The sequence below is a fragment of the Danio rerio genome, chromosome 6, assembly GCF_049306965.1.
Source record: "Danio rerio strain Tuebingen ecotype United States chromosome 6, GRCz12tu, whole genome shotgun sequence".
NCBI classification, from domain to species: domain Eukaryota; kingdom Metazoa; phylum Chordata; class Actinopteri; order Cypriniformes; family Danionidae; genus Danio; species Danio rerio.
In genome coordinates this window covers 20,390,508-20,404,810 of record NC_133181.1, presented here as the reverse complement: position 1 = coordinate 20,404,810, position 14,303 = coordinate 20,390,508, and the positions used below count along the sequence as shown (strand labels likewise).

The 14,303-nt window shown below is 36.1% G+C and overlaps 1 protein-coding gene across 3 annotated transcripts in view; it reads left to right on the top strand.

The window, feature by feature from the left end:
- The window catches only part of plxnb1b (plexin b1b), a 104,540-nt gene that overhangs the window by 32,331 nt on the left and 57,906 nt on the right, over window positions 1-14,303 (top strand). For 2 of the 3 annotated variants that reach the window (XR_012407913.1, XM_005166242.6), the window contains exons 2-8: window positions 2,123-2,192; window positions 5,374-6,517; window positions 10,006-10,188; window positions 10,339-10,467; window positions 13,265-13,365; window positions 13,453-13,585; window positions 13,684-13,840. Coding sequence is in view for 2 of the 3 variants with exons in the window: in XM_005166242.6 (XP_005166299.2) it covers window positions 5,384-6,517; window positions 10,006-10,188; window positions 10,339-10,467; window positions 13,265-13,365; window positions 13,453-13,585; window positions 13,684-13,840 (1,837 nt within the window). In the remaining variant the exon portion in view is untranslated. The remainder of the gene's footprint in view (window positions 1-2,122; window positions 2,193-5,373; window positions 6,518-10,005; window positions 10,189-10,338; window positions 10,468-13,264; window positions 13,366-13,452; window positions 13,586-13,683; window positions 13,841-14,303) is intronic. The other variant, XM_003198785.7, reaches the window with a different exon arrangement.

Sequence of the window (14,303 nt, the reverse complement as noted above, 5' to 3'; positions counted from 1 at the left end):
TGTATAAAACTGTATAAAAGCAAAATGAAATATCTGAAATACAGTGTTGTTCTGAATGTCCAAATGTATTTGTAAATGTAATATGACATGATAACTGAATACTATAAAAACAAAATATTGTTACCACAGTTTACATTTTTTTAAAGATTTCTACTCATTTGCTTTTCATTTGGTCAGTCACATGAGTAATTTACATTTTTAAATGTCATTGTCAGTACTAAAGAACTTTGAACTTTCAGTTGTGAAATTTAAACCACACTAAACTAACTGAACTTCAACTCTGAAATCTGGACTTTAATAAACTATGTTAAGCTGTTTTGACACAATCTACATTGTGAAAAGCGCTATATAAATAAATAAATAAACATGAATTGAATTTAATTGAACTAAGCTTTGTAAGTTTTAGTGTTTGTGTAAATGTAAATGTTAAAACCATGCTTTACGTAAAAATGCATGAACACTCATAAGATCACGTTGAGCTGGTAGGGATATTACTATTACTTCTCAAATTTGCTTCACAGTCTAGCAGATATTTCCTATTGAGGTTGTCAGGTTTAGACATGTTTTGTTTACAGAACAGATCTTTCCTGCTGCAAGGCCTGTGGACTATTCATTCAATTCATTCATTCAATACAGTAGAATCTTCAAATATTTTGTTAATACAACCTCTCATAGAGGCAGCTGTGACTTTTTTAAAAGTATTGTAGGTCAGTTGATATAAACATTGTATATATTGATATCTTAATTACAATATACACCAAATTTTAGGGTAAAATTCAGCATGAAAAGCTAAATTTAATGGATTTCAAACATAACAGAGCATTAACCTTTTACTTCCATTCTTTGGACATGTGATTAGATTAGATTAGATTACAAAGTGTAAAGAACAAACAAAAAGAGAGTTTTTAGTTTAATAACATTTTAACAAAGAAATGTCTTCGATACAAAATAGTTTATTTAAAAATTATATTTGGAAATTGAAATATTAGATTTGAAGCACAGTGCTGAGCTGTCTCTGACAACTCGATTGTGGCGTGACAGGAATTTAAACAGTATCCTGAAGCCAGTTGCAAAATGGATCCTACGTGGAGTGCTGTGCCACATCTTTACAATTCTTAAGTTTGTCGATCTTTGTCCATATAAAGTGAATTCAGCAGCATATGTGCATATGCCTATGAATGCTTATTTTTTCTGTTTTTAGATATCTAATTTAAATACAAAATAAAATCTAAACTTTTGAAAATTGATTTAGAATAGGTAAATAGAGATTTTTGATGAATCGATGAATTTAATTCGTTCCCCCACTCCTATTTAAAATATAAAATATATAATAAAATTTTGGATTTATTTTAATTGTTACAATCATGTTTGTAGAGGAAATTAAACACATTTAACACCAATGCCTGGGTATTTTGCTTTGAATCTACTGTGAAATGTGCTACCTACAGCAATCATTTTGGAAAACAAATTACCCTCAAAAATGACACTGGGCTGTTCAATAAGTCTGTTTAATTATTATAATAGTTAAACAATGCGACTGCTTGTGGACGTGTTACGTTGTACTTGGGTATATCTGGAATAACTTCTTTTCATTATTACAGAAATGTATCTAGAGTATGGCTGGGTGATTTGGCTTAAAATCAATTTCCCGATTAACTGGACATTTTTACTCTCACTTTACATTACAAATAATGAACGATTATTTTATTGATTTATTTTTGCTGACCATTTTTGTACAGTAAATATGACTTTTTTTTTTTTTTTTTGGTACAAGCAGCTCTTGTTGCTCTGTTGTCTCAGTGTTTAAGTTGTCCATGCTCCACATGTTGGTGAAATAACATAACAGAGCAGGGTCATGTGACTTCACATGCAGTAGGGAAAATAATGGAAAAAATTGACTTGGAAAAATGTAATCGATTGCAGGTTCCGAATGTCGATTTCGATTACTTTTTGGTTAAACGCCCAGCCCTAATCTACAGTCATGCATATCCAATTAATCTGCGTCCTGACATTTTGTAATTGACTAAATTGTTGCTCCTACCAAATGCATACACTTGATTTAAGTACTGTAAATGTAAATTTTTCGTAATTTTTATTAATTTCCATTCTTTGTGTATCTTAGGTTTAGGTGATGGGGACTTTTGTTTGACGCCATTGTGTGTATGCATGTCGACTCTGCAGATCAAACCCTGGTAAGAAAACACTGCCTTTTTTTGGTTACAGTATGTTTGATTAATTTGTTGCCACTTTGATGTAGTTTTTGGTGTGCTCAGGATATATCTGAAGTTTTATGGAGCTAATAATATGCCAAAACAATCTAAATTTAAATTGTGTCAATTTGGATTATTGATAATTACAATACAATAAATCTGAATTTTTTATAAGCTGTTGAAATGTTTTGAATTTGAATTTCTTAATTTGAATTTCATAACTTGAGAACGTTAATTAACTGCATAAATATCCTGACTGCTTGATAACACAGTTGCAAAGTTATATTTAATCAATAAAATGTTTAAAGGCCACCATCAAAATTAAGTGCTTTTGGAAATGCCAATGAATGTATGAACTGGCACTATTAAAATTTTTGTTTTAATAACATGAATAATGTTTTGAGTAAGTTATATATTCAAGTTCTTTGGAGAGTTCTATCTTTAGGTCTTTCAAGTGGTTATGCTGATTTAAAAAAAAAAACCTGACCCATCACAAAGGGTTTGATTGACTGGCAGTCTGACCACTTATAATCCCAATACTATGTACACCCCATTGCTATGCATTGTTTTGAATGTCATACAAACCATGTTGTAGAATTTGTAGATTCACATTGAGAACTTCAAAATGTAGACAGAGGACAACTGGAGAATAGGGTTGGGTTAATTGACCCTTTACAAACCCCTCCCCCGCTTCTCATTGTCTGGCAAGCTTCTATAGTATCAGCCATGACACTCCCATATCAATTTGTGCACTGCCAAGAGACATAGTGAATAATTTCTGGAAAATGTACCTACTGATTTCAGACAAAAGCAGACATGAGGTATATATTTAGGATGTGAGTGTAGCGAAATAAAAATAAAAAAAAAAAAATAAAAATAAAGCTTGAAGCTATAGTCTGCAAGTTTAGTAACGGGAAGTTCTGATCATTTTAACATAATTAAAATGTAACATATTGCCTCCCTAACAAACTTCACAAATCTATGAGGTTTGAGTGGCCATAAGGATGAATACATTGTTTATCTGGGTCTCCAGGCTATGCAGTTTAAGGGTGCTTTCACACATGTGGATCGATTATTTTGTTTCGAAACAGGGATTAAAATTGTTAGAATGTTGCATTTTGTTCTTGGTGCGGTTCGCTTTCACACGACAAAGTCTCTAAACAGACTAAAATAGCTAAAACAAGTCATGTGCGAGTTTCGAGTCCAGCTCAGCTGTCATGCGTCCTTTTTATTTATAAGGATGAGCAATAAGACATTATTAGTGAAAAGCTGTGCTTTCATTTTTAATGGTGAAACCTACAGACATCATCACCAGATATAAATCAGAGGTAAGACTTTCTCATTCACAGCCGTTGGCTAGTATTATGCATTATATGATTTACATTATAGAAAGAAATAACAGTTAAACCAAGACTGTTGTTCGATTAATTTTGCTAACGGATAAACAGCTTAATAGTTAGCATGCTTTCACTTTCGTATTTGACATGAAACGCACATTTACCTGTAGGAATGACTTCCAGCCCTACTCATAATTCTCTCTTCATAGAGCCGTATATATGCCTATTACATATCGATAATACACTGTTATATAGCCTGGTTCAGATCGTTTTACTTTCTCACTACAATTGATCCGAGAAAAGACCACCTCATTCAAACTCACACTATGCTATCCGAACCATGCCCAGGCCCGTTTCCCAGATTGTTTGAGAAGTGTGAGCGCTCTGAATTGGGCTCAGGCACGGTTTACTTGGCGCGGTACGCTTTTGTGTGAGTGCAAAATGAGCCCGAAACTGAAAGCGTGACCACGTGACTTAAGGGGCTGTTTGTTATGGATTTATTAATCATTCTTACTGTTCAATGAACTCAAACTGAAGCAAACCCCTCACTGCACCACAGCTGCACCTTCAGCAAACCTCCTAATACCTGCAGCACGAGGACTTTATGATTGTTTATGAGTCTCAAAAATGGCTTTTGTTCAGCCAAATATTCGACTGCGTGTCACTGCATATCAAATGACTTAAACGATATAACGGAAGAAATCTCCACTGTGCTTAGCGAAAGCACTTACTGAACAGCGCATCATCGATGACATAAGCGTGCCCAGGCCCAAATGTGAGTATATCAGGTAGTACGCTGGTTATTTTGTCACATTACAAATCGCATCTCCATCTCAAGTCCTCACATTTTGAATCATTTGTTCTGCATATTTTATTCATTCAGTCAGAAAGGCTCTCAAAAGTATGCTTTGGATAAAAGCGTATGCTAAATGACTAATTGTATGCGTCCATGACCGAAATGTGACTTCCGGTGGACAGTAGCAGACTCCGAAATGAGAAGCAGATTCAGAGTTCCACATGAGGTGGTTATTAATTAGGAAATAATAAAAATATTACGAATGTAAATATTAGGTGAGCAGGTTAGATTGTAACCCTGTATCCTAACAACATGATACGTGAGAAGATTTGCAGTGAAAAGCAATTTAGCTGTTTGCACCATATGCAAAATGACAAAATGTTAAATTCAGCCATTCAGAAGCACAGAATAGTGCACTTACTGCACTCCAATGAAATGGTAAGGTTTATAACCCAATAAATATATATTTAACCTCTTTAACATTATGAAATTTTCAGGCGGAATCACTGATATTTGTTGGCTTGTACTGAGTCACAGTCCTAATCTGCTGCTGCTTTTAGTAGTTCATTTAAACTCACATTATTAGCATTTAACACTAAACAAAGCACATGGGGTGTATCAGGTGATCATTGTCAGGTTATCCTGTTGTTCAGCTGCAAGAAATAGAAGCCATTTCTAAAATATATATTCCAGGTATTGGTTGAAACAAAAACTCTTTTTAATATGGAATATAATCCTTCTATCGCGGGCCATTGCTTTTATTTACAACACGGTTTAAATCAGCCTTAAATCAGCCTTTAGACTCGATAGTCAGGCACATAATCTGGCAACCTGTGCTTTCATGTGTTTTTAAAAAGGGATGCAATAACTAGTTCAACCACTGGGTGTCAAACTTACATACCACACCTTTATATATATATAATAATAATAATAATAATAATAATGGAAGATTCATTAGCAAAATGAAATTTTCACTTGTTTAATCGATTTTTTCCCCTCTCTTTTATTTTTTGTCCTTCTTTGTTGTCAGAATAGTTGACATGCCACCTGGGATGGTGTGTGTGACTTCTCTTTTCACCATACTGTGTTGCTGCGCGGTCACCCAGAGTTCAGCTTCTTCCAGACAACATCCCACTTTTTTACGCAATGACACCTACTTTGAGCACCTGGCTCTGCATCCTGACCCTTCAGTGGGTCGAGTGTATTTAGGTGGCCGTGATCGACTTTACCAGCTTTCTTCAGATCTTCAGCTTGAGGCAGAGGAAGAGACGGGGCCTGTGATAGACAGTCGTGAATGCCTTCCCCCCATCAGTGAAGCAAACTGCCCACAAGCACAGCTGACCAATAACCACAACAAGCTACTACTTGTGGATCCTTACAGTCAGCAACTCATCAGCTGTGGAAGTGTTCATCAAGGAATATGTCAGAAACGAAGTTTGGATGCAGTAGGGAAAGTGATTTTCACTGCAGAAAGGCCTGTGGATACACAATATGTGGCTGCTAATGACCCCAGCGTGTCTACAGTAGGACTTGTGGCACTCACAAGAGGACGTGGGGTACAGCAGCCAATGTTATTCGTTGGACGTGGTTACACCAACAGTCAACCTCCAATATCTACTCGAAACTTAGTTACAGAACCCGTTTTCTCGTATGAAGAAACTTCAAAGTTAGCAGTAGCTGGAAGGCTTTCGGAGTACGACCATCATTTCGTGACCTCATTTACACATCGTTCTTATGTCTACTTTATGTTCTATCGAAGGGACTTAAAGTCACAATCGAGGGAATATCGCACATATGTTTCCCGTATGTGTTTGGATGACACTGCGTATTATTCTTATGTTGAAGTTCCATTAAGTTGCCGTTCATCCAGAGGAAAGAATTATAACCTCCTGCAAGCTCTACATCTTGGCCTGCCAAAGTTTGGCAAAGTTTGGGGAAGGGAAAATGCAGCTACTTCAGAACAAGAGGTCCTGTTGGGAGTGTTTTCAAGTCATTTCGCTTCCTCAAGCCGGCCCAACGAAGAGTCTGCAGTATGCGTGTTTTCACTCGAAGAAGTGGATAAACGTATCAATTCCACAAGAGATCTGTGCTACACTGAAATGGGTCGTGCAGATGGACAGGAGGCTGCATACATTGAGTATGAAGTCAAATCAAACTGTGCCAATCTTCCAGCGGTAAGTTTGAAAACTAGTAAGTTTACTGCTTCACTGTGAACAGCTTTCAAGTACCACTATTATATCAAATAATTTCTAGAGCTCTATATTTAATGACAGATAAACCTGTAACCTTAGTTTGACAAGTCTAACATTGACAATGTAAAGAACATTTATTTTAGTTGGAAAAAAATGGCATATATTTATTTTATCTTTGATGGATCTAGATTTTACAGCCTATCAAGTATGATTAAAGTTAGATTATGAAGCTCATCTCCAGAAAGAAAAGCACCTCAAAGTCCAAGTGAACAAAAAAATTCAATGCTTTGTTGATAATTGCGAGGCCTTAGAAATGTGCATATCAAAGATGATATGTTCGTCTTTATACATTTATAGTTCTCTTTATCACTTGAGCAATCTTTTATAGTCAGAGACTGTATATCCTCCCTGGTCCAAATTGGACATAAAAAACAAGCAAAACAGAACAGAAAGTTAATTAACTTAATTATGATGTGTCATTCCTGACCACTTAAGTTCATCTGAAATTAAATTTAAAACATAGACAAGGTCTAAATCAGGGGTGTCCAAACTCGTTTCTGGAGGGCCAATGTCCTGGAGAGTTTAGCTCCAACCCTAATCAAACACACCTGGACTAGCTAATTAAGCCCTTACTAGATATACTAGAACCTTACTGGCAGGTGTGTTGAAGCAAGTTTAGCTAAACTATGCAGGACACCGACCCTCCAGGCCTGCAGTTGGATACCCCTGGTCTAAATTGTCCAGTAAAAGTCTCCATGAGTTTAAATATATATCATTGTCAACATTTGAAGTAGATCAAAAATGTTTTTTCAGAATTGCCCTTAGTTTTGAAACAACTTTGATACAAGGATTTGAAACCCTTCAAATGTTGGTACAGCTGTACAGCAGTAACCTTTGTTCCTCAAACTTGTCACTTAACACTTAATGTCTGTCTTCAGAGTAAGCAAACCTATATTTTAACATGGCACCAGGAGTTAGGGATGATAACGAGCAAGATGATAATTATTATCCACATCCTAGCTATAATAATAATGACACAGAGGGTCAGTGTCTTTTAGGATCTGAATTCACTCTTGTTTTAAAGAGCACAGGCCTATATAGCAAAAATATCTTTGCATGTGTCATAAATAGAATGATGTTTTCTAGGGCAATTAGCAATTTTTATTAACAGATATTCTATTTGATTTGCGGTTTAATTTTCAAGCTTCAAGCTTCAAGCTAATTGTCAAGCTTCAGCTCAATATTCTGTATTATTTCTTCCTACTGCTAAAATGCCATGGGTGTTAGTCAAAAAAGGAACTGAAAAGATATTAACTTACTCCAACATTTATTCAAATTTGTATGTAAACATTTAGAAATGAAACACTACTTTTTCTCTAGAGCAAACAGTAGTGAGTTATGGCTTTAGTTATCACCTGGTGTCTGTGATGCTTTTTTAGGTGCGGGTTGTTATAATCTCTCACGCTGTGGTAACAATTCTACGACAGCTCTTACAAATGACCTGTTTTTGTTCAGTGTCTGTGACTTTAAAACCAACATATTCCCATATTACCAACATGCTGTTTTTCTTTGATATGAATTTGTCTGTTAATAATTCTGAAGCGGCAGGCGCCATCATCCCACTTGTCCGCACTTTACTGTTTATATCACACACAGACACCAGTCACGCATTTGCTCTGAGTGGGGGAAATTATATAATACATATACATTTCATATCGCAGCCTATTGCGATTGAGCTAATCGCAACGTTTCAAATCGCGATTCAATTTCAATTAATCACACAGCCCTAATATTTACGCTACTCTGGTTATTATTAAAGTTATTCTCGGCATGAATGAGCTTATCACATAAAAGTAACAGCCGAGCTGTGTTTAGTTTTAATATGTTAGACAAGAAAAAAAAAAACTCTGATGGCAGAACTATATTTTCAGAAGCCCTAACCCCAGTCTACAGTCTGTATTTGAAGAAAGCGTTCTAATAATATGCTGATATGAGAAATGAAGGCATAGTTCATACAGAATTGAGGATTTGCTTTTAGTATCTCTTTCAGGTCACCCAGGTTGTAGATAGTTTTTTTTCCCTTTAGAAAAACTTTAAAAAAACATATTAGCGTGAATAAAAGGTAAATTAGAGGCTGCTAGCATTTAGAGAATGCAATAATCGTATACAGACCAAACAAAATGAATTCCCTGGAATCCATGACAATAAATTGATGTCTTATGAAGTGAAATTTTAGATCTTTGCAAGATTTATGAATCAGACTATTAGTACTTTTCATCCACAGCCATTGCAATTAGTCTTAGCTTGTGTACAGCAGTTTTAAGCACCAGCTTCAAACTCACAAGTGATGTACTAGCCAACTTGTGTTTTCCTGGATTCCGGAGAGTTTGCGCCTCAGTATGCATCATTGTTTTCACAAAAGCATTCCAGACTATTTACAGAGGCTGTGAATTAAAGGTAGTAATTGTAGTGATCTGTCATTTTGCTTCGTAAAACCTCAACATATTCATTTAGTTTTGCCTGCTTAAGCCTGATTTATACTTCTGCGTCAAGTGACCGGCGTAACCCACGGCGCAGGCAACGCGCGTGGCTGTGCATTTATACTTCTGCGCGCTGTCTCTGTCGGACTGCATTAACACTTCCGAAACGCTAGTTGGCAGTGAGGTGTAAATGTTCCTCTGTGTCGAGTTTCTTCGCTACTTTTTTGAATTTCCTGATCACTTCCGGGATGTACAAGTGGCTCAAACTCGCTCATTTTGAGGCAGGAACCGGCGGACATGCAACAACTTTAGCTATGAGGTAAGCACAAAACAAAACTTTCCATCCGGAGATCCTTCACGGGACTCCACACTTGTAAACAATCGCTCGCGCGGCGTCGCGCCATTCGCGCGGCTCTCGGTCCCGCCCAGACTCGTCAGCGCTACCAAGCCGACCAATCACAGAGCTTACGCTACGCGTCGTTGCGACGTGTAGTTACATTTTTTGAGAGGTGCACGTCAGTGACGGCGATGGCCACGACGACGGGCTATGCGTCAGCGCCGTAGCATACGCCGGTGTTTGACGCAGAAGTATAAATCAGCCTTTATTTTTCCAGCAAATAGCTAGCGATAAATTAGCAAGGAACACGATTTTAGCTAAAATCTAGTATTTTATTAAAGGAAAAACCACCTGTATATTAAATAACCTACATTTAACAGCAGTTATTGATTTGATCTGATGACCAAACATTGAAAAACATCTTTTGTTTAAAATAATTGAAATGTTTTCACATAATATTTGTTTGCTAATGCTTTTTGTCAATTAAGTGCATTCTTGCATTCTTGCTAAATAAAAGGATTTTTAAAAATTTAAGAATGAAATTTTGTTAGTAAGGCTGTTCTGACAATACACATTTTATACACATAAAAGGCATTTAAAACAGTATGTCATGTATTGGACTTTTATTTATTTTTTAACTTTCGTCTCAACAGAACACTTTAGATGCGTACCCATGTGGCTCTGATCACACTCCTAGTCCAATGGCTAGCCGGGTGCTGGTGGAAGCTGAGCCAATATTTGACAGCCCATCTGTCCGTCTCACTGCTGTGGCTGTGAGTGTCAGGGAGGAGCACACTATTGCCTTTTTAGGGGACTCACAAGGAAACCTACACAAGGTATTATTTTTTTTCTCTTTTTAAGTGCTAAGATCTTTTGACTATTTATTACATGCAGGTCTTCCATTGATTTGCTGCTCTGGCATTTTAAAGCATGTTTAATTCTTCTTCAGTTTTGGTCAGAATGTGTTTTTTTTTTTCACCCCCAAGGTGTTTCTTGGCCCAAATGGTGAGGTGGAAGAATATGCAGAAATCTCCATCCAGCCCAATGTGCCAATAAGCAGAGAGCTGAGGCTTGACCATCAAGAAAAACATCTGTACATCTTGACAAGTAACATGGTAAGTATCACTTTATTGAAGTGGAATTGGCAGTGCTACCTATTGACAAAGTAGTTATTGTTGGAAAGGAATGATGGTAAGAAACTTGAGCTGAGCAAAAAAAAAAAACCTTAAGGACGGAACACACCAAGCAGACGGTCAGCCATTGAGCTTCTTCTGTCTGGCCAGTTGTTTTGGTGTGTTTCACACATCCCCTCTCATTGGGTTAACTTCAGAGCTATAAAATTGGTGTGTCGATCCAGCATGTAAAGTCAGCTGAGGAGAGTGCTCTGATTGGTTATTCAACACCAAATTAGAGTGTGAATGAGAGTGAAGTGATATACACAATGAAGGCAGCTGTAATGTAAACTATATTATATGTTTGGAAGTTATGGTTTCCTGTTGTGAATAAGAAAACAAATACTGCTCTCCATGGGTGCAAAAAGACCTCACCAAAATGTCCTCCCATGCAGGTGCAGAACACAGTTCTCATTTCAGTCAGTTTTTGTCTGTTTGGTGTGTTCATGCACTGCTTTTTGGTCCTGATGGAACCATACGTGAGATATTGTGAGGCAACAGTACAATATGGTTTTCTGCACTAGTTGTTTGGTGTCGGCTTGGTGTGTATCAGCCTTTAATTTAATATCAGGGTAGTCCACCGAAATGAAAAAGCATTTTCTCATCACTAACTCACTGTAAAGTTTCTAAAAGGATATTGTAAACCATCTTAGCAACCAAACAATTTTGGTTCCCATTGGGTAAGGAAATAATATAATGGACTGCAATAGGAACTGAAATATTGTTTGGAGAAATGTGGTATATTAAGAGTATTGAAATGTTATAACAGCCTTGTATATGGGAAAAATAACTGACCCTTAAGCGATGCAATTTGGTCATAGTTTTTACAAAACAGTCTAGCAAAATTGCATCAAATTATTAATAATATAATAGTATTAAATATGTGTTTATTTTTCTATTCATATGAATTGCATATTCAAAATAAAGTTCTATGCACTAATGGGATTTTTTGGGGCTGATATGGATTTTAAAAAACTTAATGCTTTCTTGCTCTGAGCTTTGGACTTTGCACCTAGGTTGATAAAATAGAGCCCTACATGTATGTTTAAGCTAGACTTAAACACATTCTGAAAGTTTCTATCAACTTCAATATTGTGATGTATTTCAAATTGAAACGAAATATTGAATATAGGGTGAATATAAAAATTGAATATATAATTTTTATTTATTACATTTTTTTACACATCACCATTACTCGCTTGCAGCAAACTAATAAATGGAGAGGATCTGTTAAAGAGCATGTATTGTGGATTTTTAGTAATGACCTTTTGCGGTGTGTAACAGCTGTAGGTGAATGAAAACATTCAGCCAAGTTTAAAATCTGAAAGTGCACAGTATATAAAGCTATTGAATCACTCTACATGTTTTTTTTTTAATGATAAATTAAAAAAATTACTAGACAAGATTGTACTGAGAGTACTGAGAGGAAACATGTTTTAAAAATGTATCCTCAGGGAAGATGTTTAAGTTTTTTATCATAAATTAAACAAAAAATATATATATATATTGTTTTTAATGTAGTTTTTTTGTATTATTAAATTATTAAGTTCTAATAATTATGATTATTATTATTATTATTATTATTATTATTATTATGTATTTATATATTTTTTAGAATATGCAAGTAGTACACAAAATGGGATCACATGCGAAGAGAACAAAACAACAACAAAAACATGAAAACACAATGTGTGCATGTGTGCGTGTGCATGTAAATGTAACTAGATGGATAGTCTGAGTACAAACATATAGTGGAAAAAAATATATATATATATATATATACACATAACATGTATAACCATCATTAAATGAAACATAATAATGTATAAAATATTTTTATGTTATTAACTAAATGGATTTTGCCATGAAATAAACATAAGTTGCTGATGTGCAACAAGCAAACAAACAAACAAACAAATTCCAATCATCACAAATACTGCAGAAGACCTATTGGAACCCGCATGGCCCCATGATTCTCACAGAAATCAGTTAGGTTTGGTGAAGGAAAAATTATGGTTTGGGGTTATATTCAGTATGGGGGCTTGTAAGAGATCAGCAGAGTGGATGACAACATCAACAGCCTGAGGTATAGAGACATTTGTGCTGCCTATTACATTAAAAACCATAGTAGAAGGCAAATTCTTCAGCAGAATGGCGCTCCTTCTTATACTTTAGCTTCCACATCAAAGTACCTCAAGCAAAGAAGGTCAAGATGCCCCAGGATTGGCCAGCCCATATACCAGCGATAGACATTATTGAGCATGTCTGGGGTAAGATGAAGGAGGAGGCATTGAATATGAATCCAAATAATCTTATTGAACGCTGGGAGTCCTGCGTGAACGGTTTCTTTGCCATTTTAGATGACTTTATCAGTACGTTTTTTTTTAGCAATTGAAATCATATCTAAAGAAATCACATGGATCATTGGGAAAATTAAAGAAAATAAGTTCATATTATAAGACAATAAAAGTGTTTTTGACCTTGCATGTATGTCAGAATATTGTTGGAGAACCCAAAATCAAAATATAACCCTTTATAATTTATAATAGGGACTTTTTTTATTCTGCTTGAGCTATCGAAATGTGCAGAGTAAATGATGTTAATTTTGACTTCCTGGAAACTAAATGTTCATTAAAATATATTAACATTTTTATTTGTATTCCTCTTTTTTATTAATGATAATTAGTAAATTATGTGTATTATTATTATTAATGATTGTTTTCTTACTGTGCTCTCGCAGCTAGAGAAGAGGCCTGTAGCAGAGTGTGAAAAGCAGTTGGATTGTCAGTCCTGTCTGATGGCTCATGATCCATATTGTGGCTGGTGTGTTCTTGAGGGGAAGTAAGTTCAAGTTTGAGAAGAACCACATATCCATAATGCTTTGTTTTGGGAAGTTGGTTTCTTGAACATTGTGTCTTTGTACACCAGGTGTGGCCTGCGTAGCGAGTGTAGTAATGGGAATCAGAAAGATCAGTGGCTGTGGAGCTTTGACATTGAACAACAATGCCTGAGTGTGACGTTTCTCAATCCATCCAACATCAGCCGAGAAGAGAGGAGAAATGTACGCTTTATGATTTAACACATTGTAACTGAGCACTCAAATAACCAAAAACATTTCACTCTGACAGATCGCTTTCATTGTTTTATTTTTACTTTCAGATCTCTTTAGCAATACCGGGTCTTCCCAGACTGGATCAAGGACACAATTATTCATGTGTCTTCCTGGGCAAGCCAAGTTTGGCTATTGTAACAGAGACCGGCGTCATCTGCTCCTCTCCACACATAAATACATTGCCATCTGTGCCACCTGGACAAGGTGAGGGAATTTCTTTATATATATCACATCTTTATATATATATTACATGTACATAAGTATTTACAGCACCTGCCATGAAGCTCTAAATTGAGCTCAAGTACATTCTATTTCCACTGATCATTCTTGAGATGTTTCAGCAGCTTAATTGGAGTTCACCTGTGGTGAATTGAGTTGATTGGACATGATTTGAAAAGGCATACACCAATCTATATAAGGTCCCAGGGTTGACAGTGCATGTTAAAGCACAAACCAAGCATGAAGACAAAGGAATTGTCTGTAGACCTCTGAGACAGGATTGTCTCAAGGCACAAGGCTGGGGAAGGTTACAGAAACATTTCTGCTGCTCTGGAAGTTACAGTGAACACAATGGCCTCCATCATCTGTAAGCAGAAGGTGTTTGGAACCACCAGGACTTTTCGTAGAGCTGGCCGGCCATCTAAGCTGAGTGATCGGAGCAGAAGGG